At 36.1% G+C, this 23,420-nt stretch overlaps 1 protein-coding gene across 3 annotated transcripts in view; it reads left to right on the plus strand.

Annotated features, from left to right (window-relative positions):
* LOC120424005 (YTH domain-containing family protein 3-like) overlaps positions 1-13,986 on the plus strand; it is a 29,585-nt gene extending 15,599 nt beyond the window's left edge. For 2 of the 3 annotated variants that reach the window (XM_039588017.2, XM_039588018.2), the window contains 2 exons: positions 7,992-9,882; positions 9,945-10,348. In XM_039588017.2, the coding sequence (XP_039443951.1) occupies positions 7,992-9,882; positions 9,945-10,336 (2,283 nt within the window). In that variant the 3' untranslated portion in view covers positions 10,337-10,348. Of the gene's footprint in view, positions 1-7,991; positions 9,883-9,944; positions 10,349-13,064 lie in introns of those variants that run through there. The other variant, XM_039588016.2, reaches the window with a different exon arrangement.
* Positions 13,987-23,420: the final 9,434 nt, after the last annotated feature.

A 23,420-nucleotide genomic window follows, 5' to 3' on the forward strand; every position in this document is an offset into this window, starting at 1 on the left:
TATTTAAGAAATCTAAAAATGCTAGTATTTTTAATCTTAGAATTTTTAAATTTAAGGATTTGAAAATATTAGATTTTTTTATTGTAGAATATTAGATTTTTTTATTTTATAATTTTAGAGGCTTCGAAAATGTTAGATTTTACAGGCTTACCCCGACAAACTTCGTTCTGCCTATTTTTCGTCTTTTGACGTTTTAGGGTTTTTTTCTTATTCAGCCTCCTGTGATCAAAATTTAATTTAAGAGCGAGTTTTTCACCGATGTGAAACAGGTCGTATCGAGGTGCTCCGATTTGGATGAAACTTTCAGGGTTTGTTTGTCTATACATGAGATGAACTCATGCCAAATATGAGCCCTCTACGACAAAGGGAAGTGGGGTAAAACGGCCTTTGAAGTTTGAGGTCGAAAAAACATAAAAAATCTTAAAATTGCTCGCATTTCCGTAAAACTTCATCAATTCCGACTCTCTTAGATGCATTCGAAAGGTCTTTTGAAGCACTTCAAAATGAGCCATAGACATCCAGGATTGGTTTGACTTTTTCTCTTAGCTTTTGCAAATTACTGTCAAAAATGGATTTTTTTAAAACCTTAATATCTTTTTGCAACAGCCTCCAACACCCATACTCCCATAGGTCAAAAGATAGGTAATTTCATGCACTATAAGCCTACGGTATTAACTTTTTGGCCAATCACAGTTTTTCTCATAGTTTTTCGATTTTTCTAGAACAAACATTTTACAACGTTAGTTTTCTCCCTGTAGGCCAAGAAGACGGCACTTTTTGGTCTCAATTTTGTTATATTCGGAATCCTCGGACAATTTCACATAAGTTAGAAGTATTGGAGTTGTAAATTTGATTGGAAAAATCACCATTTAGAATGAATTAAAATATTTTTTAACAATTTTTTGGATTAGGGGTAAAACAGGTTTTCGCCTACTTGATACAGCATTTGACGTTTTGATCACAGGGTAAATAAGATCTACAGTATGTAAAAAAAGTATTTACACCCCTTGGGCACTATGCACATTTTGTGATGAAACATGTAAAAAATTTAAAGTTTGACAGGAACCTAGTACTACGTTTTGTTCAGAAAATCATGCCAAACATTTTGCTACAAAAAGCTCATGAAAAGATGATTTCTATAAAAAGTTATATAACAAATACTATTACGAAAATAAAAAAGGTGCAAAAAAAGTTTGTACACCTTTCGAAAAATTAACATAAATAATGTTATTTGTTGACAAATCACCATAAATCCAGTCTCCCAACTCCAAATAGGCATCCTTGACTGATTAAAAAAATAATTTGGATTGAATATAAAGTTTACTAACTACTTAGTATAAAAGTTTATATAACTCTGGAAATTCTATATAAAACTTATCTAAACATAATTTTGCAAACTTTTAATTCAACTAAATGTCAATATATTACCATAGAATTGCTAAATAAACATTTTGGAGTGGGTATAACACCGTTTTGGGAGTATTTGTATCGATAGAATAGATTTTTCGTTGGAATTTCGTACCAACCCGGAATTACGTCGTAGGAAAATCCGCCGGCATCCGAACCGGTCCACGATTCACAAGTCAACCTATGTGGAATCGGAAAGGGCATAAAATTTCCGATCTTTTGATACCCATACATCTAGGTTTTCTTTAAAACCTACGTTTTTAAATACCTGGGCAAAAAGTAAGTTTGATCCACGAGAACAAAAATTACGAAATTCCATACATTTTTGGCAGGTTGCTCAAACGAAACCATAACAACGTTTTTGCTTAGGTATTTAAAAACGTGGGTTTTATAGAAAACCTGGATGTATGGATATCAAAAGATCGGAAATTTTATGCCCTTTCTGATGCCACATAGGTTGACTTGTGAATTGAGGACCGGTTCAGATGCCGGCGGATTTTCCGACGACGTAATTCCGGGTTGGTACGAAATTCCAACGAAAAATCTATTCTATCGATACAAATACCCCCAAAACGGTGTTATACCCACTCCAAAATGTTTATTTAGCAATTCTATGGTAATTAATTGACATTTATTTGAATTAAAAGTTTGCAAAATTAAGTTTAGATAAGTTTTATATAGAATTTCCAGAGTTATATAAACTTTTATACTAAGTAGTTAGTAAACTTTATATTCAATCCAAATTATTTTTTTAATCAGTCAAGGATGCCTATTTGGAGTTGGGAGACTGGATTTATGGTGATTTGTCAACAAATAACATTATTTATGTTAATTTTTCGAAAGGTGTACAAACTTTTTTTGCACCTTTTTTATTTTCGTAATAGTATTTGTTATATAACTTTTTATAGAAATCATCTTTTCATGAGCTTTTTTTAGCAAAATGTTTGGCATGAGTTTCTGAACAAAACGTAGTACTAGGTTCCTGTCAAACTTTAAATTTTTTACATGTTTCATCACAAAATGTGCATAGTGCCCAAGGGGTGTAAATACTTTTTTTACATACTGTATTTCTTTTTTCAAAAATGTTTTATTTAATTATTTTTTAAATCAAAATTACAACTCCAATACTTCTAACTTACGTGAAATTGTCCGAGGATTCCGAATATGACAAAATTGAGACCAAAAAGTGCCATCTTCTTGGCCTACAGGGCAAAAACTAACGTTGTAAAATGTTTGTTCTAGAAAAATAGTAAAACTATGAGAAAAACTGCGATTGGCCAAAAAGTTAATACCGTAGGCTTATAGTCCATGAAATTCCCTAACTTTTGACCTATGGGAGTATGGGTGTTGGAGGTTGTTGCCAAAAGTTATTGTACGCAAACTTCGGTGGGGAACTTGCCAAAAAAGTAAAACAACTTTCGAAGAAAAACTATACGGCTTTGACTTGGGCCATTTATTCAAAGAAAAAAGCGAAACGTGATTTTTGGCAGAGGTTCCTCCTCGATGTATTCTTGCGAGCGTTGTCGAATACAGACTAAAACTGATGAGCCGCAGCTCCCTATCGGCTACCCGATCGATCGTGCTGACGATCGTCGGCGGAAATGCAAAAGATCGCAGAGAGCGATAAGAGATTGATTGAGAGAACGCAACAATTCATGATTACATTAGAACAGTCCAAAAAATCTTATATCTAGGGTAACAAATTCAATCTTCAGCAGTAGGTCTCCAACATGGTTTTAAAAAAATCCATTTTTAACAGTAATTTGCAAAAGCTATGAGTAAAAGTCAAACCAATCCTGGATGTCTATAGCACATTTTTAAGGGCTTCAAAAGACCATTCGAATGCATCTAAGAGAGTTGGAATTGATGAAGTTTTAAGGAAACGCGAGCAATTTAAAGATTTTTCATGTGTTTTGGACCTCAAACTTCAATGCCCGTTTTAACCCACTTCCCTTTGTCGTAGAGGGCTCATATTTGACATGAGTTCATCTCAAGTATAGACAAACAAACCCTGAAAGTTTCATCCAAATTGGAGCACCTCGATACGACCTCTAGAACAAACCGAGCAGAATCTACAAATACTGCCTCTTAACGTAACTTTCCCCATATAATCTGCAAATTTCCGGAATCGGTTCCAGAGTGGCCAAAGTTGTCACTTTTTTGCGTAAGAACCTTCCTTGGACTTATACGAACTCAACGCAACAAAGAGCACCTCGATCCGACGCTCCGTATTGAACTGATTTGCGTTCGAACAAAACCGTCGAAATTTTTTATATATACTATAGGATGTAACAAAAATGATCTTTCGAAAAAATGCCAAACTTTGAAGGTCTGTACCGAGCTCCAGGATGCTCCAAATTTCAAAGTTATTTATACCAAAAGATGCGCAAGGATCTGGCCTACACGCCAATGATGTTGAAAATAAAAACTACAGTGCTCAAAATGTCTCAAAAAATGACATTTTTGAAAAAATCTTTTTTTACGGGTTAAATCCCATTTAAAATTGAAAGGCGGAGCGCCAGCTCCTGTACGTCCAATCAAGCTCATATTTTGGATTTGGGCTTAGAATGCCCACCGGAACAAACCCTTGAATGCCCGCCAAAAAGTCATTTTTGTTTCACTCTAATATATACAGCAGTTCCATATGAAAGTTAAAGAAAAAAAAATAAAGGTGCTTCGATTTGGCTCAAAATTTTTCTGGGGGTTCCTTGGCCAAAATAATTAGACCCGTATTTTTTTGTTTGGCCTTAAGGTGGCCTACGCCGTGTTAGGGTGGTCTGAAAAATTGCCTTTTGCGTCAATTTTCACAAAAACCACTTTTTTCAAAAAATCATGACTTCGCTCCATTTTAACCGATTTTAGGTGTCTTGGGCGCAAATGAAAGATGATAAGTTTGACTTCCAAAAAAAATAATGTGGAGTTTCAAAAATGTAGCCTAACATTTGAAAAAGTCTTATGAAAACATCAAATGCCGTTTTGACGGTGTCTGGACCAAAGAGCTTATACCTGAAAATATCTTTAACGGATTCCTCGGACAATTTTACATAATATATCAAAAATTGGGAAGGTTAATTAACAGGATTCAGAGATATGACTTTTTGAAAATAAAATCCGGGTTTTTCGACGCGCCGCCACGCGCAAAAACGGGAAATTGACGAAACCGGCAAAAAATCAACTTTTTCACTAAAACTGCGATAACTCGAAAATTTCAGCGATGACCTATACATGTTAGGGTACCAAAGTTTTTGTAATTGAAATACGCAACTGGTCAAAGTCAAACTAAAAAGTGACGAACTGTCACTTTTTATACGGCGCTCACGCACACTATCAAAACAAACGTTTGTGTGTCAAACTTAAAAGTGACCCCGTTCGTTAGACAACAGTTGGTGTCAAACCACCGGGGTTTGAGTGTATTGTACATCTTTTTGAATTTCGGAATTTAGATGTTACATGTTTTTTTTGAAGCATAGCATTTTTAATTCAAAATGTTTGAGAATCAAGAATTTTTTAATCTTAGAATTTTTAAAATTTTACGATTTAAAAAAATGGTTTTAAGAATTTTTTATTGTAGAAATTCTCAATTTTTGAAATTTAGACTTTTAAAACCGTAAAATTTAGGACTTTTAAAATCTAAGAATTTTTAATATTTGCTTTTAAATCAACTTTTTTTAAATGTTGGATGTTGTTTAGATGTTGTTTAAAATGTATTTTGGATGCATAAAATTTTTAAATACAGTCCAGATTCGATTATCCGAAGGCCGCGGAAAAATTTCACTTCGGATAATCGAATCATGAAAAAACAAATTTTCGTTGCTTAATTTTTTATTGTTGGGCTTAATGTATGACCCCTAAACTACGTTAAAGTGATTTAAAACTTTTTAATTCAAGATGGCGATTAATATGGCGATGTTGAAATATTGAAAAAATGCATTTATTATTTAAAAGACAATCAACTATTCAAATTTTACTAAAATGGGGTAGCAGAACTCGAATTTAATGTTTAAAACAAGGAAAAGAAAAAAAAAATGTTCGTGATTCGATTATTCGAAGTCCCATACAAACCTTCGGATAATCGAACTTCGGATAATCGAGGCTTCGGATAACCGAGTCTGGATTGTAAGAATATTTTAGAATGTATAAATCTTTGAATTTTTAAATTTTTAAATCTCATAATTTTATATTTTTCAAATCTAAAATTTTTAAAAATTTTGGATTCAAGGAGCTTTGAAATCTTTGATCTTTCGAATTTTTGACTTTTAATAAATTTTTTAGAATATTTGATTCTCAAAATCAATGTTGAAATATTATAATCTTAAAATTTTAAAAAGTATATACTTTCGAAATCTTTGAAATAAAAAAAAAAAAAATAGAATTTGTTTATTTTCTTGATTCGTCGATTTCTTGGTCGTCTTGAATTTCCCGAAAAGTGTCCACGTGGTTTATGGATGACCTCGTCAGTTTTTCAGAAATTTTTAATTTTCGGTGATGAAATATTGGAAATATACACTTTTGTTTTCGTTTTACGGAGCAAGGTGGGGGACGCGGCCTCAAGTCAGTCCAAGTCCGGTTTCTTGTGGAAAAAAGGGTAGTGGCCGAACTAGTATTGCATACCAAATGAACACCACCGGAAGATATAGGGGATCGGGAGGGGGAAGGTGAAAGAAAATTAGTGTAGGTGTGAGTAGTAAGAACTTGGATGACTTGAGCAGTTACGTTAATCTAACTTTAAAACTGAATAAAGGAAATATGAAATTATGATTCAATCAAAAACTAATTTGAAATTTATACAAAAGGAATCTGTAATGTATTTTAAATTTAAAGGAAATCAAATATATCTACTGGAAAATAAAAGATGAAAACTATTTTGTCACGGGAACATAAATCTCGAGGCCTTTATTCTGGCCCCCCTTCTGTCGCGTCCGTCAGTAGTCTTGTCTGTCGTACATTACAACTAGAAGCAGATCTGCCTATGAAATAGTACACTTTAACTAATTAAACCAATTTAACTAATCATTTGTGCCCAATTATTCATTTCAGGAAAGCTAAGCAACTTGAATCAACAACCTCAACTAAACTGTCTGAAAGTAACTTAAATCTCAAATCCTCGAAATTTTAATTACAAATCCAAACATTCCTTTACCTAATTCTTAAACCTGTTTTGCTGCTTCCAAAAACAATAAACATTATTGAAACGTTCATATTTTACAAGCTAAACACTTGTTGTTAAGACGACTAATTCATGCCTTACATTTCATTAGGGCACACAAGCTTTGCAAACAAGAGTGTATCCCTATCATACTTTATGTAAACTGTCATTTGAGTGAAAGAGATACACTCCTGTTCACAAAACCAATGTGTCCCTTTGAAATGTTAGGCTCCATTTGATCGTCAAAACTCCAGTAGATCCTCGATTCGCAAAAATGGTCGATACAACCCTAATCCGAAAACCGTTAGTTCAACAGATTAACGAATTTTGTCCGATATCATTTCATTATTGATTGATCGAGACTCTATGGATTTTTTGACAATTCTGAATGGTTATTATTAGACCACATAAATTGAAATCAGAGATTCTGATAGCATTACTTAACTCGCTTACACATAGATAGAGTCTGGAACTATTAAACAACCTAAAGTTACAAAAAAAAACTAACTATTCTGAGTGCCTTGCAAAAAAACTCAATTATCAAAATACCAAATCCTAACCTAACACCCACTTTAAAAAAAAGAAAAAAAAATCTCAATGCATAGAAGAGGCCTCTTTTACTGTTGTGCGTAAGCGTTGCTTTGCTTTATGGATTTCTACCTAAGCTAACGATGTATCAAAAAGATTTAAACCTGTTCCTACCAGAACAAACAAGAATATTGAGATGCAAATAAAAAAAAATCAATATCTTGTAATTTTACATAGTATAATAGTTGTGATTTCTATCAACACAAGTATATAAATATAAAATAAATGTGTGATATATATCAACATCGGAAACCATCTTGGCAAATAGCCCTGAAACGACGGCAACGTGTGGCTCCTCTCCAGGGATATTGGAAATATACACTTGGTATTTTAATAGGCTATCAAACATTCCATTTGATGTGGAAGAAAGAAAATAAAAATAACGGTTTTAACTCTACAGCTCGCTTTTTACAAATTTTGAATTTTGATCCACAGATTGAAAAAAATAGCACAAACATAAGGAATTGTTTCTTTCAGATATTTTATTCTGTAGATTTTTAACAGTCAAACAAAATGTCAAATCACTACTTTTGACATAGGAAAAAAATTAATCCGCATATAAAAATCGCAAAAAAAGTGAAGAAAATTCCCTGTTTGCTGCGCGCAGTTTTACACGCACAATCACATCACTGAAATGATTAGGTGCGCTAAAGTGGGAAATGGAAGTAATTTGTAATTGTAGAAGGTATTGTTTTGATTCGCAGCTGTTGTGGATAGACCTGGAACACCGCAAAACGGGGATTCTCATTATATTTTTTTCATTTCCAAATTCTCAAAGAAATCAAACAATTTCTCTGTATCTTAAGGTAAAACGGGACGCCAGTTCTTAGAAAACTTCTCTTCTTTGCAGAATGTCGAACAAGGAATGCAGGGAATGGGCCTCGGTGGCCGAGGCGACCGCGACGTCGGCAACCATCACGGCAACTCGTCCTCGGCCCACGGTCGCGGCGGCGGTGCCCTATCCAAATCAGACCAACATCACCAGCAACAGAAGGAAGCTCCCAAAAAGATGACCTGGGCGTCGATCGCGTCGCAGCCGGCTAAACCGCAAGTGAACACCACGAGTACCACGGTGAAGAAGAAGGGAATGGCCCCACCGCCGATGGTTCCGGGCAAGCACAACATGGACATCGGAACGTGGGACTCCCCGTCCAAGAATGGGCCCGGGGCCGCGATGGTCCCGACGCCGACGCCACCTCCGATCGTACCGCCGCCGGTGATCGAACCGTCGCCGTTGGCCGAACCTCCGGCACCGGTTAAGGGGGCGAACCCGATGGGTGGCAATCACCATCCGCAGCAGCAGCAGCAGCAGCAGGCGCATCATCATCAGCAACAACAGCAGTATCAGCAACATCATCAGCATCAACAACAACAGCAACAGCAAAACATGGGACCACCTCCGGGAGCGCAAAACACCCGTTGGCCAACGATTGGCCAAGCGCAGAATCCGCCTCCGGCACCATCGCAACAGCAGAACCAATCCGGCGGAATGATGACTCATCCGCCGCAGCAGCAGCAGCCGCGTCAAGATCATCGTCCGTATCACCAACAACAACATCAGCAGGGTGGTCCGCAAAACAACCGAAACAACTACTCGGGGCCACCTCCGTCGTACCATCATCAGCAGCAGCAACCGCCTTCGATGCAACAACAACAGCCACCGCCGCAGCATCCTCGCCAGAGCCAGAATCATCACGGAGGACCACCTCCGGCGCCGGTGCATCATCAGCAGGCCGAACGCGGATCGTACCAACAACCGCCTCCGCAGGCACCTCCGCACCGACAGCCGCAAGCTCCTCCTCCCCAGCAGCAGGATCAAGTGGACCGCGTCCGTGGAAACGGACCAAGCTATCACGACAACCCGCCGGTTCAACCGGCAGCACCGCAGGCGCAACAAGCGCCGCCAGTTGTGCAGCCACCGCCGCCAGCACGCTCACCGACTCCGAGCGCAGCGGTGGCCGCGGAGGTTGCCCCGGCACCCGTCGTCATCAACCAGCTGCAGAGCAAGAACAACTACAATCCGCCCACGTGCGACATGCTCGACACGGCCCACCTGGCCCGGTTCTTCGTGATCAAGTCCTACTCGGAGGACGACATCCACCGCAGCATCAAGTACGAGATCTGGTGCTCGACCGAACACGGCAACCAGCGGCTCGATCAGGCGTACCGCGAGCGCGAAGAAAAGGGCGGCATGGTCTATCTGTTCTTCTCCGTCAACGGGTCCGGTCACTTTTGCGGGATCGCCCAAATGATGACGGCCGTCGACTACAACTCGATCTCGAGCGTTTGGTCGCAGGACAAGTGGAAGGGCACCTTCAAGGTGCGCTGGATCTACGTCAAGGACGTCCCGAACGGCCAGCTGCGCCACGTCAAGCTGGAAAACAACGAGAACAAACCCATCACGAACTCGCGCGACACGCAGGAGGTGCCGAACGCCAAGGGCCTGCAAGCGCTCAAGATCATCCACTCGTACAAGCACACGATGTCGATCTTTGACGACTTTATCCACTACGAGCAGCGCCAGCTGGAGGAGGACACCAAGAAGCACGAACCGCCGGCACCGCAGTACGGCCGGGATGGTGGAAGCGGCGGCGGTCGATCGTACGGGGATCGTGGTGGCAGCTACGGAAGCGGTGGCTACAACAAGTACAACGATCGCGATGGAGGTGGCGACGGGTACAACTCGCGCGGTTACGAAGCGCGAAGCTACCAGAGCAGCGGCTACAACAAGGGCAGTTATGGTAAGTGAAGCTGGGAAATCAACCACAATGATCACCCTCTAACAAAAACCCACTTTTTCCAGGAGGTTACAACAACCGTGGCGGCAGCCAGTACGGTGATCGTGACCGGGGTGGCTACCAGAGCTACGATCGTCGCAACAACAACAACAGCGGAAATGGAAGCAACAGCGGGGACGATCGGGACGGCAACAACTACTCGGATCGTCACGATGGTGGCGGTGGCGGAGGTGGATACCAGCGAAGCTATGGTCGGCCCAATCGGGACTACAACTATGGGCGGGACGAGAATCGTGGGCGGAACGAGTTCCGCAGTGGTGACGATGGGTACAGATCGCGTGGACCGCCGCCTGCGGCGGTTGGTTCGGAGGGTGAGAGTGGTAATTCGGTGGCTGCGGACAATAATGGCGGTGGCTATCGGAGCGCATCGCGTGACCATTATCGGGCTGGGAACTGAGGCGGATTGGAGGTGGGTTTGTTATTTGTTTGATTGATTTTTTATTTTATAACTCTAATGATTATTCATCGTATGTTATTGACTTTTCTACAGGCTAATGATGAAAGCGCAAGCGGAAACCTTGGACTGTTTTATAAAATGATGTGATTTCATTTTGAACTCTGACTTAAATTTCGGTTGTGAACCCTTATTTATAGAAAATATATTTCGCCTTTGTAAAGGTTTAAAATATGAAAATAACATTTTTTGGTTGGAAGAAATGATGAGCATATATTGAAGCATTTTTGAAGAGTATCTATTCGAGTACTGTACGTTGAATATGACTTACTCTGCGATTGTTTAAAATAAACCGAAATTATTTTAGACATACCTAAGGCTGCTGAGCCAAAATCCGTTAAATCCAAAAAATGGCCTTTTGGGTTATTTTCGTTTCTATTTAACTCCCTGTTTATGAGGATAAAATTCCGTTGAGTTGGACCTTAGGCCAGGGATGCCAGATTTCACATTTATTCGCAAACTTGCAGATATCCAAAATGGGTTGCAGATAATTTTCCGTGGCACACTTTTTGCAGATATTTTTAAAATGTAATATTTCTTTGATTTTGCTAAGAATTTACGAGAGAAAGTTCGCCAAGCTCATCAGTCTGGTCAGCTCATTTGGATTTGAAGACTTGCAGACACGCTAAAGCAAATTTGGCTGACTCAAAAAGTCGGGAATCTCAACCCAACTCGATAGAAAATTGATTTTCAACTCTTGAATAATTTTGTTAAATTTTATAAAATTATCAAGCTAATTCAATTAAATTTGAAATTTCATACTCAATTCGTCTATAGCACTTTACTTTAAATTTGAGAGTTCTGTGCGGGCAGCGAGATCTAGCATGATCTTTTGTTTTATTTGTGATCAGGTTTTGCAAGCGAGTGCGCTTGCAGTGAGGACGTTTAGTCTTGATTTTCATTTCGTTTGTGTCGCTGTTCGTGGAGTCGATTGTGGGCAGCGGGGCAACGCGGTTGCTTCGCAGGATCGATCGTGTATTTCGGCGGTCCGTTTTCTTGCTAGCAATGATAATATCAGTCCTTACTATATCAACATTGATCGGAAGGCATGCCGCCGGTTGAGTTCGTCGAAGTAAAGGGGTTACAAAATAACACATTATTTCATTACATACATTTATGTGGCGTCCAAAGTTTGTAGTTGCTACTCCGTTAAGACCTCAAGAAGTTACATCTACGAGCCGTGGAAGATGATATCCTCGTTTTGCAACTTTTCAAAGGCCATGCTGATCAATACCGGCGCCGGCTACGACCAGAGGTAGAGTCACTGGGAAATGGATGGGAATGTTAGTCCGACACTTGAGTGATAGAGACCGCCCAATCGACTGCATCTCCGACAAAGTATATAAAGATTCAAATTTAAGATTAATTCGATCGCGATTATCCAGAAAGTCATCGTCGGCGTGCCTTCCGATCAGCGATGATGTGGGAAGGACTTCATCTATTAAAACGGTTTGATATTATAAGCCCTCAAACATATTCTTCGGCGTACCTTCCGATCTTCGATAATATAGGTAGGACTCAATCAAACAATACGACTCAACAAAATTCGGCCCGTTTATATCGAATACTATATAAAGAGAACATAACTAAAACATCTCAAAAACGTTACGAAACATGCTTATCAACCGCGCGAAAAGCTTCTCGCGATCGACTGAAGAGGCCGAAAAGCACTTATTTCTCCACAAGATGGACGCCCGAAATCATGATTAAACATGCAGAGCAACAGCGTGGCCACTAGGGTGGTCCAATACCGGGCTTACTCGGGGCTACCCTCTGAAATCAAAGATTGACCCATCACTAGGCTAAATTCCAAATTTGTGCTCCTTCTGACCACGGGAATCTCTCCCTCTAAGCCCTTGAAGTTGGTATGGGAAAAATCTTCAAAATGTGCAATAACTACAATTTTTTCATTTAATTTGGAAAAACTTTCTCGAAGACACAATTTTTCAAAGATTATTTGCTAAAAAGTTAGGCCGTTGCAAATATTTTTTGAAGTTAAATGTCCCTCGACTCTCACCAAAGTCGAGGGGGGGGGGGGAGGGCAAAAATATAAAAAAGTTTAAAAATTTAGATTACAAGCCATACATTCAAAATGTCAATGAAAAAAGTTTTTTAAAATGCATTTTTTACCAGTCCAGTTGTTTTGCAATCATAAGTTTTCAAAATATCTAAGAATCGACGATTTTTTTTATCTCGAATTTTTTTTTTTGCTGTACTGTACATTGGAATATTACAAAATTATAAAATGTTTTGATGAACCGTACGTGAAATCGTTATGAAGAAAAGTTAGGAAGTGATTTTTAGTTAAATTGATCTTAAAAGAGACCTAAACAATTTGGTGCTGATTCCACCTTAATGACAGAGTCTAGCTATACATTTTATTTAGTGAGTGTTTTAACATTTTTTTCGATAATATAAAAAAATTAATAAAATATATAAAATTTTAAGATTTGGCAACCCTGCCAAGTTTATAACCCGCTGAGAATTTTGGCTCGAGCCTCGAGTCGATCTGGCTCGAGATCGAGCCTGAATCGAGTCGAGGCTCGAGCCAAAATTCTCAGTGGGAAAGTTCGAAGCTGGAGAAAAAATCCAAAGAAGCTTGCATGCCTTGCCAGAATACTTTAACTAAACTTTGTTTTTCTATCTCTCTTTTTCCACACGTATCGTTAAGAAATAAACTTTTCGATGCATCCGTCACTTGCAGGACACTCCATCACCAGCAGCAGTCAGGATTCTCAACGGAGTCTACAGCACTGGCGCGTCGCATCCACTTTTAACCACATGAACGATTTACTAAGCAACTGCTACTACTACTACTACAACTACGATAACTTCTATAAAATATGAATACCTATCATTAGTGATGCTGCAGAGAAAACAACAACAGAAAAAAGGCAGAGTTACAAACGCTAGTTAGGCTAGAAGAGGAAAAAGAAGGAAGACGATTCATAGGGTTAAGATTGAAAATCGAGACGATTGGTAAGACACACGCGGAAGAGATAAATTTTGAAAATTTAATATATATATATAAAATATTTAACATAACCGTTAAGAGTGTGCTCTTTTAACAAGCAAACACAACAATTATGTCTTGTTGAAATATTATTGAAGAGAAAGTAAAGTAAAGTAAAACACAGATATATTCGAGAAGGTTCACCTAAACAAAACTTCATTTTCTACGTTAACATAAAGTATAAAGAAGAAAAACCTAAACAATTGAAAGGGGAGAAGAAATTAAATTGAAGAAAAAAAGTGCTGCCGTTAGTTACAATGATGAACCTTAAACCCTTAAACCAACAGACAATTCAAAATATATCAATGCACCGTTTTCTACTTTTTAGTTTCTTTGTGTTTGCCAACAAAACAAGCAGCTAAAATACAGAGACAAAAAAAAATTGTGCGCGATTCTCTAAAATGGGGGACGGAAACTCGGATCGCTCTCGGATTTGCGCCCTGCTGGACGGGGTGTGGCCGCGCCGGCAGAGCGCGTCGTCGTCAAGTGCTTTCGAAAAACCTACAAAACAGAGTGCTGAAGAAGCTACTGCCGCAACTGCCACAACACAACAGACAATTACGGAAGTTACGTGTGTGTGTGTGAACAAACTTTTCCAAAGACCAACATCTGTGTGCGAGTGTGTGAAAACCGCGCGTCGACTGAAAGCAGAGTATCATTTTTTTAATTAAAAACAAAACTAAGAAATGAGAAAATGAGAAACAAAAACCATTAAGACACAAATTGCCAAGTATTACGTAGTTCAAGTAACTTTTAAAAAATGCCATTTTCCATTTAGTTTTTCGTACGTTTCGTTGAATTTTAATCTTTACTGCGTTGTCTCTCCAGAGTTGAGGAAGAAATAAGTGCGCGCGCAAATCACACACGAAAAGACACATTTTTTTAAACTCTAAACAGTGGAACTTTAAATAAAGCGAAGAATCAAGCTAAAACATAAAAAATGAACACTTTGACAAGTGGAAACCTATTTGTGATATTCCAAACACACGCGCGTTCGAATGGGAGAAATAGCAAGCAAGAAAGGAAGGAAGAAAGTGCGCGAGTGATCTGAACCGTCGCGGAGGATGTGCGTGATTGCGATGGTCCGGTTTTAAATCCCCCAGGAGAGGAACAGGAGAGGAGGAGGTTCCTCAAGGTCCCAAACCACCCCGATCCCACCCACAGAAGCAGCGAAATCAAAAGCAGCAAGTTTGACGACAGCGATAAAAGTATCGTCATCGTCAGCGATTATTTCATCGGCGATAAAGCAGAGTCGACGGTTTACGAAAATTTATCAAAATGACTGTTTTTAGAACGAATTAAATCACAACCAATGCCATTTTTATTATCATTTTTCAAAATATTAATTTGCAAATTTACAAATTAGTAAAGTTAAGTGATTTATATTTTTTTTTTAATTTTGTTGTTTAGTGTAAAACCATTGTTAAAAATCTTCTAAAATTGCGCTTCGTTTAACTCATCAATGGCAAATTTGAGTATTTTGAAAAAAAAATACTTTTTTTTGTGAAAATGGTACAGTTTCATAAAAAAAATCATTTTTCCGAACTTCAAGAACAATTTGCTTTCGTTTGACACCCATATGTGCAAATAATCAAAAATTGAGTATTTACAACAATAACACGATATTTCGATAAAATGAGAAAATTTAATTTACAAAAAATACTTTGCCGTTGTTAAATTTTGGCTTCGTTTTTGACACCCATATGAGAGTTATAAAAAATCGTATTTTTTTTTCAACGGTATTTTGTAAATTTGAAAATCCAGGCAAAATTCAGCTTTGTTGGCACCAATTGTTAACAAAATACCGTTTTTTCGAAAATACTCAAACTTTCAAAATATGCTATATGGGTATCAAACGAATCGAAATTTTGTTTGCTTTTTCACAATAATAAAGTTTTTTTGAAATTCTAAAAAATATCACAAATTATCGTTTTTTTTTCGAAAATTCTCAAATTTTCAAAATATGCAATTTGGGTGTTAAGCTAAGCGAAATTTTGTATGCGTTTTCACTTTATTCAAGCTTTTTTGTAAAAAAATCAAATTTTCCCAAAATACCGTATTTTTTTGAAAATACTCAAATTTTATAAATAGTGAATATGGGTGTCAAACGACGCAAAATTTTTTATGATATGAAGCATACACAATTTGAATGTATGTATGAAACATGCGAAATTTCGCTTCGTTTGATACCCATTAGGGTGGCTCGACATGATCGATTTTTCAGAACAGGCATTTTCCGGTCCCATTTGGGCCCCCAAACAACCCCCCAAAATTTGGGAGCGATTGGGTTTGACCCGGCTTTCCGCAAAGCGATTCAAATTTGTATGGAAATTTGTATAGGAAAACCCTCTTTTTAACATTTTCATTTTTATCATTTTCATTTTTCACTCAATTTAAAAACTAACACCGTAGAAGTATAGCCCTGAATGTCCTCAAAAAATTTCCCGAAGAAAGTATGGTTCTATCTTGCTTCTGGATAAAGATACAGAATTTTTAAAGGAGGCATTTCAAAATAAGTGCTGAAAATTATATTTCTTGCCAACACTGCCAGTACTTCGGTAGATATTTCGAAATCTTATTTTTTAACGTAGTACGGAAGCAACCTAGCAAAATGGTGTCTTAGGAAAAGTTGTTGTATATGAATGTGGCTTTTATTTAAAAATATTGACATGCAGGGTGACACACCTACAGGGTGTCAACCAAGCCCTAACTTCTACTGGTGACCTTTTAGAGCGTTGGTGTCTTGGGAAAAGTTGTTAAGCTACTTATTCCAAAAAAAATGACATGGTTGGAAGACAGGGTGGCACATCCACAGGGTGTCAACCCATTTCTCGTTTCTATTTAAGACATTTTTGATCACTGGCGAAAAAGGGCACAAATCTTAAAAGGAACAAAATAATGTAAAAAGTCAGTTTTTCACTTAAAATTTCTTGGGGAATCGATTGCGCATGATTAAAAACAGTTTCCGACCTTGCAAATTTAATTTTACATAAAAAATTAGGTAAAAAAATTATGTACAAGATGTTTTTTTTTACAAAAATCACTATTTAAAAAAATTATAACTCGTCGAAAAATTTTGATCCAAACTTCAAAATGGCTTAAAACATGCGGGGTTTTGTCATACATTATATAAAAAAATCAAAAATAAAAAAATGCGGATTTTGGGAAACAGATTTTTGGTTAAAAAAGTTAATTAAAAAATCACCAATTTTTTTCCATGTTTTTATTTTTTACGAATAGTCTTCATCAATACCTACAACTTTGCTCAAGACACCAAATCAATAAAAAAATCTTGAAAAGTTACAGATTTTTTAATATTTGCGTACCATTTTTGTATGAACAGCTGCTAAAATTGTGCGGATATTTGTATGGGTGAAACAATAACACAAAATGGCTTCTTTGGTGATAGGGAAGGCCTCCACAAAGTTTGAGCCAAATTGGCCGATTTTGTAGAGATTGCTCCAATGTCCTGAACATTTTTACAAAACAAAAGTCCATTATTCAGCTTCCTTTTATTTTATAGAGCAATTTACAGAAAAAAATACAACTTATTGGAAAGTTTCCAAACTAGCATATTAACTTTTTTACCATGTTTTTAATCATGTGTAATCGATTCCCCAAAAAAAAATATGTAAAAAATTACTTTTGACAATTTTTTTTCAGCCTCCTTTTGCGTGGCAGGCCTAATTTGCGATTTGTGCCCTTTTTCGCCCACTTTACAGTGATCAAAAAGGTCTTAAATAGAAACGAGAAATGGGTTGACACCCTGTGGATGTGCCACCCTGTCTTCCAACCATGTCATTTTTTTTGGAATAAGTAGCTTAACAACTTTTCCCAAGACACCAACGCTCTAAAAGGTCACCAGTAGAAGTTAGGGCTTGGTTGACACCCTGTAGGTGTGTCACCCTGCATGTCAATATTTTTAAATAAAAGCCACATTCATATACAACAACTTTTCCTAAGACACCATTTTGCTAGGTTGCTTCCGTATTACGTTAAAAAATAAGATTTCGAAATATCTACCGAAGTACTGGCAGTGTTGGCAAGAAATATAATTTTCAGCACTTATTTTGAAATGCCTCCTTTAAAAATTCTGTATCTTTATCCAGAAGCAAGATAGAACCATACTTTCTTCGGGAAAATTTTTGAGGACATTCAGGGCTATACTTCTACGGTGTTAGTTTTTAAATTGAGTGAAAAATGAAAATGATAAAAATGAAAATGTTAAAAAGAGGGTTTTCCTATACAAATTTCCATACAAATTTGAATCGCTTTGCGGAAAGCCGGGTCAAACCCAATCGCTCCCAAATTTTGGGGGGTTGTTTGGGGGCCCAAATGGGACCGGAAAATGCCTGTTCTGATTGAATTAGTCCATTTTGAAATTTTCCCATACAACTTCAAGCCACCCTAATACCCATATTGCATATTTTGAAAATTTTAGTATTTTCGAAAAATACGGTAATTTGTGAACTTTTTGTATTTAAAAAAAACTAATAAATTAAAAAGCACACAAAATTTTAATTCGTTTGATACCCATTTTGCAAGTTTTGGAAATTTGAGTATTTTCGGAAAAGTACGGTATTTTGTGAAAATTTTAGTATTTGCCAAAAAAAACTCTAATCATGTGAAAAAGCATACAAAATTTCAATTTGTTTGATACCCATACTGCAAATAAAAAAAAATAAGTATTTTAGAAAAAACGGTATTTTGTGTTCTCAATTTTTTTAATTTTAAGTGTTTTCAGAATACGGTATTTGCAGAGACTTATTGCACAAACCTTAACGTTCTTAAATTCTACAAATATGGCGGCTATCAAAACCATTTTGCAAATTTAAAATTTTTAGTATTTTCAGAAATTCCGTCATTAATAAATAAAATCACCTTTGTGCAATAATGTTAATTTTGAATTCGCTGCAAGCTTATACAAAAAAAAAAAAATAAAAAAAATGATCTTTTGTGAAATTTAAAGAACATGCATTGTGGAAACAACTTCAAAGTTTAACAATCCATGCTTCGCTTGAAACGCATATTAATATTTTAGTGATTAACTGCTTATATTTTCGAAGATTTTTTTTTATAAAAAAACTATTTTGAAACACTTGTTTAGAGTATTTTGTGCGAAAAAAAAAATTGATAAAATCCATGCAAAATTTGGCTTTGACTGGCACCAATTTTAAAATTAAGGAAAATTCTAAGTATTTAAAAAAACAAGGTATTTTAAGAAAATTTAAATATTTAGTCATATTTTGACATATTTGAGCATTTAGCGTAAAATACTACATTTCGTGAAATGAAAAAAAAAAAAAAACAATCATTCAAAATACGGTATTTTGTGAATTCAAGTATTCAGTACAAAATTATATTATCGTTCTGAAGTTCATGCAAAATTTTACCACATCATATTGCAAATTATCTTGATGTATAATATTATTGAACAATATTGTATAATATGTTTTTATTAAACATCAAAATAGTGACTTTCGGGCTCAAAATCGGGCTTTGAAACTAGGGGAACTATACCCTTTCTCAGCCTATTTCTATTATCGGCCTATCAGCACTTTGATCATGAATTACAGCTTTCGTAAAGTGTTTTTGACTGTTCCAAAGTAATAAATAGTTCAAATAAAAGTGAGCAAGAAACTCTTCATTGTTGACACATCTGAAAATGTTGATTTAATAACAGAAAACGGCAAAGTGATAAGAATTGGTCGAACGGCTTAGAGTGATTAAAATGGGTATATTTCCCCTAATTTGGCAAATATGAAAAAAAAAAAATGATTTAAAGGACTTTATGAAAATTTCCCCATTCCGCTTTGGCTGGAGACGGTGATTTTAGCGGATTGCAGACTGGATTTAGCCATATATATGTGACAAAAATCAGAGACAAGGATAAGTTTTTTTTGTAAATAAAAATGTGGTTTTAAAAAAGAAAAAAAAATTTGAAGGTTAAAATTTTGGTTGGTTAAATATTACCCCTTTTTTGAGTAATTTTACCTAAAAATTTGGAAAAATATGAACCAGGGGAACATTCATCAGAAACTGATGAAAATTCACTAATTCCTGATGTAATATTACACATAACTTTTGACACAAAATATTTCACCATTCCCTGATGAATATTGCCATCATTTTTCCCGTGAAAAATATTTTACTAAAATTGAATATTTTGTACATGGAAAATCCTTAAAAAATTAGTAATGTTTTCAGAAAAAAGTAATTTTTGACATTTTGTACAGAAAAAGGTGATCCAAAATTCTGTTACGTTTTTTTTTTTGAAAGGCGAATTGTGAATGTTTTTATATAGTTCAAACAAAAAAGTGTCAAAAAAGTTAAAAAAAAATCTTTGTATTTGAAAACGAAATTTTGTGAAAATAATTCGTAAAAATAAAACCGTCGATGAAACAACCGAGGATCGATAACGATAACGATAATATCATCGTTCATCGCCGGACGATAAAATTATCGGCGATAATTCGAATCGTTTCACAACGTTTTCAAAACAAAAACAAACTTGCTGCAGTGAACGGAGAAGTTGTGGTGGTTTCATTTATTACTTTTCTTTACAACCTCGTGTTTTAAACTGCATATTTCAAGGTATAACGTCGATGAAATAAAACAAAGAGAGACTTTCTAAATACTTATTTTGTGGTAGCCTAAGATTCATTACGTAAAACAGTTACAATGAAATGAAAGAAAAGCTGACTAGTATAAAATAAACGCGACTATGAGTTCAAAATATCCTACGGAGCAAACGTAAAATTTGAGTACTAGAATCACTATCAATGTTAGCAAAACACACCCACTCTGAAAGTTAGGGAAAATCACAATTAAAAAAATTACATGAGATCAAACGTCACTAGAGAAAAAAAATTAAACAATGTATAACACCACTCATTACAAGTTAGAACAAAGTGTGAGAAGACAAAAAAAATAACTAAATGGATTTGCAAACTCGAGTTAAACAAAAGTAGCTTTTTATGTTGACTTGAGGATAACAAATTTCAACCTTCATTTCATTAGTCTTCACCGAAACACACAAATTTTCCCCATCGTCGTCGTCGTCGTCCCAAAAGTAGTTTAATCGCTGTTTAAGGGCATCCAACATACACATACACATACAAAACATTAACAATTAGCGACGACGCGTAACGAAAAAGTCTGTCAAACAGGAAGAAGAAAGTTAAGGGGAGGTATTTAACTTCTTGAGCGAATTAAACAAATAAAGAAAAAAAAAAGATTCGTTTGCATTAAATATTACAAAACAAGCAAACGTCAAGAAATGGTTATTACTACTTTACGTTTATTGTTTGAAAACGAAACAAGTAAAAATACAAATTAAAAAAAAAACACGATGATATCTTATAACAAACACAACTTTAGTGATGATGATATATGAAGTAAAGAAACAAAAAAAAAAATAACACTGAAATACAAAAACACACTAATACAATTACAAAACTAATTGATAAAAGATGGCGAAGCAAACAAATGAAAGCAAAGCAAAGTTACAAGCGAAGCGATGATTGAAATGATGATGATGATGGTGGCGATGAAGATGGTTAGATTATACTTGAGAGATAGCGAGAGAAAGAGCGAGAGAGTGTGTACATAGGTAAGGAACACTCACCCAACACAAATTGATGAATCCGACGAGGAGCAAAAGAAAAATATAAGGCATATTGATAATAAAATAAGAAAATTGTTGTTTTCATTCTTTATTCGGTTTTGAAGAATCCGTTACAAACACGATTTTGTAAGGTTTCCTTGTTCTGATCTTTTCGAAAACAATATTTTCAAATCTTTTTTAATCAAGACTAACATTTGGAAAAAGCGTGATATTGAATGTCACGAATGTTTCATATTTCAACATTGAAAATCGGACCATAAGTTGCTGAGATATCGACATTAGAAAACGTGGGTTTTTTGGGTGAGACTTAGAAAACATCAATTTTCCTGTTTTTAAATGTTTGCATGGCAATTTCCAGTAACTAAATATAGAGAATTTTCTCAGCTTTTCAAAATATTTTTTTCAAAAGTGGGCAAACATCGGCACTAATTTAAAAAAAGAATAACTGCGACTATTTTTCAAAAAGTTACTTAAAAATGGCTATAAATTGAAAACGGTGCACTTTATCAAAATTTCACTAAAGAACTTTTTGATTGCAAATTCGAATTTACATCGAAAAATGAAGTTGAATAATTTTTGCGACCAATATTTCGATTTTTTGAAAAAATCAGTGTTGGTCCAAAAATTTATAACTCGGACAAAGTTTTTTTGCCCCTTCTGGAAATTTCTGAAAAGTTGGCATTTGATGTACCCTAAAACATATCAGAAAATAAAAAAAAATAAAAATAGTGTTTTTGCAAATCAAGTTTAAGTAACAAAAAGTGAATCAAAAAGCATTTTTTTTACCTTCTATCATTTTTTTCAGTGTAGTCCTTATCCTTATCTACAATTTTGCCGAAGACACCAAATCGATCAAAAAATTCCTTTAAAAGATACAGATTTTTGAATTTTCATATATCATTTTTTGTATGGACAGCTGCTAAATTTGTATGGAAAATTATATGGACAAATTAATGATGCAAAATGGCTTCTTTGGGCATACCGAAGGCACCAAAAATGTTTCAGCCGGATTAAAAAATACAAAGAAATCGAATGACCGAAATCTCAGAGAATTGCTCAGTTTGAACTGACCTCACGCGTTTTTAGTTTTTTTTGGTAATGCATCTCTCGTGCGAAATATATTCGTCTTTTTAAAATGCTAATTAGGGGAACATCATCTAATTCCAGCGTGCCTCTAATGTTGGCAGGTCAGAACTTTGACATTCAATTAAAGCTTATTAAAAGCGTTTTCAACTGAAATCGAGTGATAAATAGCTCAATGAGAAGTGAGCAAGCAAGTTTCTATTAAAAGTTTTGCCAAGTTAGTTGTTTTAATAGTGAAAATCAGCAAATTGGATGGAGTTAGGAGCGAGTGCTTAACCTGCCAAACATACGAGAATTTCCCCTACGACGCGTTTTTTGATCCTCGAATATTCTTCGCGAGAAGTGTTTGAAGGCCACAGATATCACGCTCATCGAAACTTTTTATGTACTTAAGCTATGGCTATTGCATGTTTCGTAGTGATTTTGATTTGTTTACATAGTTTTCGAAAGAAATGCAGGCCAAGGATTGATACCTAAGAGCATGCAATGGCACTGATATTGTTGCGTGCACAGCAAAAAATCCGATGGTAAAATCGCATGCAAAAGCATGCACATCACCTTTGTGAGCAAAAGCATGTAATATTGTATGAGAAAACGTGTACACAAAAAGCATGTACAAAAGAAAAATAAATAAATTTTGCACCCCCAAAAATAACATCAATCTGGAGAGAGCTGGAGCGCGGACTTGGAAATCTGAACATGACTCTTACCAGATTGATGTTATTTTTGGGGTGTGCAAAATTTATTTATTTTTCTTTTGTACATGCTTTTTGTGTACACGTTTTCTCATACAATATTACATGCTTTTGCTCACAAAGGTGATGTGCATGCTTTTGCATGCGATTCTACACAGAATTTTTTTACTGTGTGCTCTTCGGTTGATGTCCAGGTAAGGAACATCCTGGAAGGAGCGCAACTAAATACATCCGTAGTTCTGTTAGATCATCCGAATTATCTTAATCAGAACAGTATAGCTCTGGTTCCTTGCAAGTGTCCTATTTTCTTACCTCCACGTTGGCTTGGTTTTCATGATGACCTAGCTGGTGGCCTGTGGAAACGGATCGTAAACCTTTGACTACCGCGGGTCAGAGTCGAGACGGCTAAAAGAAAGGGGCGCGACAATGTGGGAAAGGGAAGTAATTTGTGATTGTAGACGGTATTGTTTTGATTCGCAGTATGTTGAGTCAACTGCTGTGGATGCACCTGAAACATCGCATAACGGGGGTTTCTCTTTTCTTCATTCTCAGCTACCACTTATCTCCTATTTTTTATTTTGCTCTACTGATTCTCACTTCTTCACTGAT

This window comes from Culex pipiens, chromosome 3 (assembly GCF_016801865.2).
Source record: "Culex pipiens pallens isolate TS chromosome 3, TS_CPP_V2, whole genome shotgun sequence".
Lineage (NCBI taxonomy): Eukaryota > Metazoa > Arthropoda > Insecta > Diptera > Culicidae > Culex > Culex pipiens.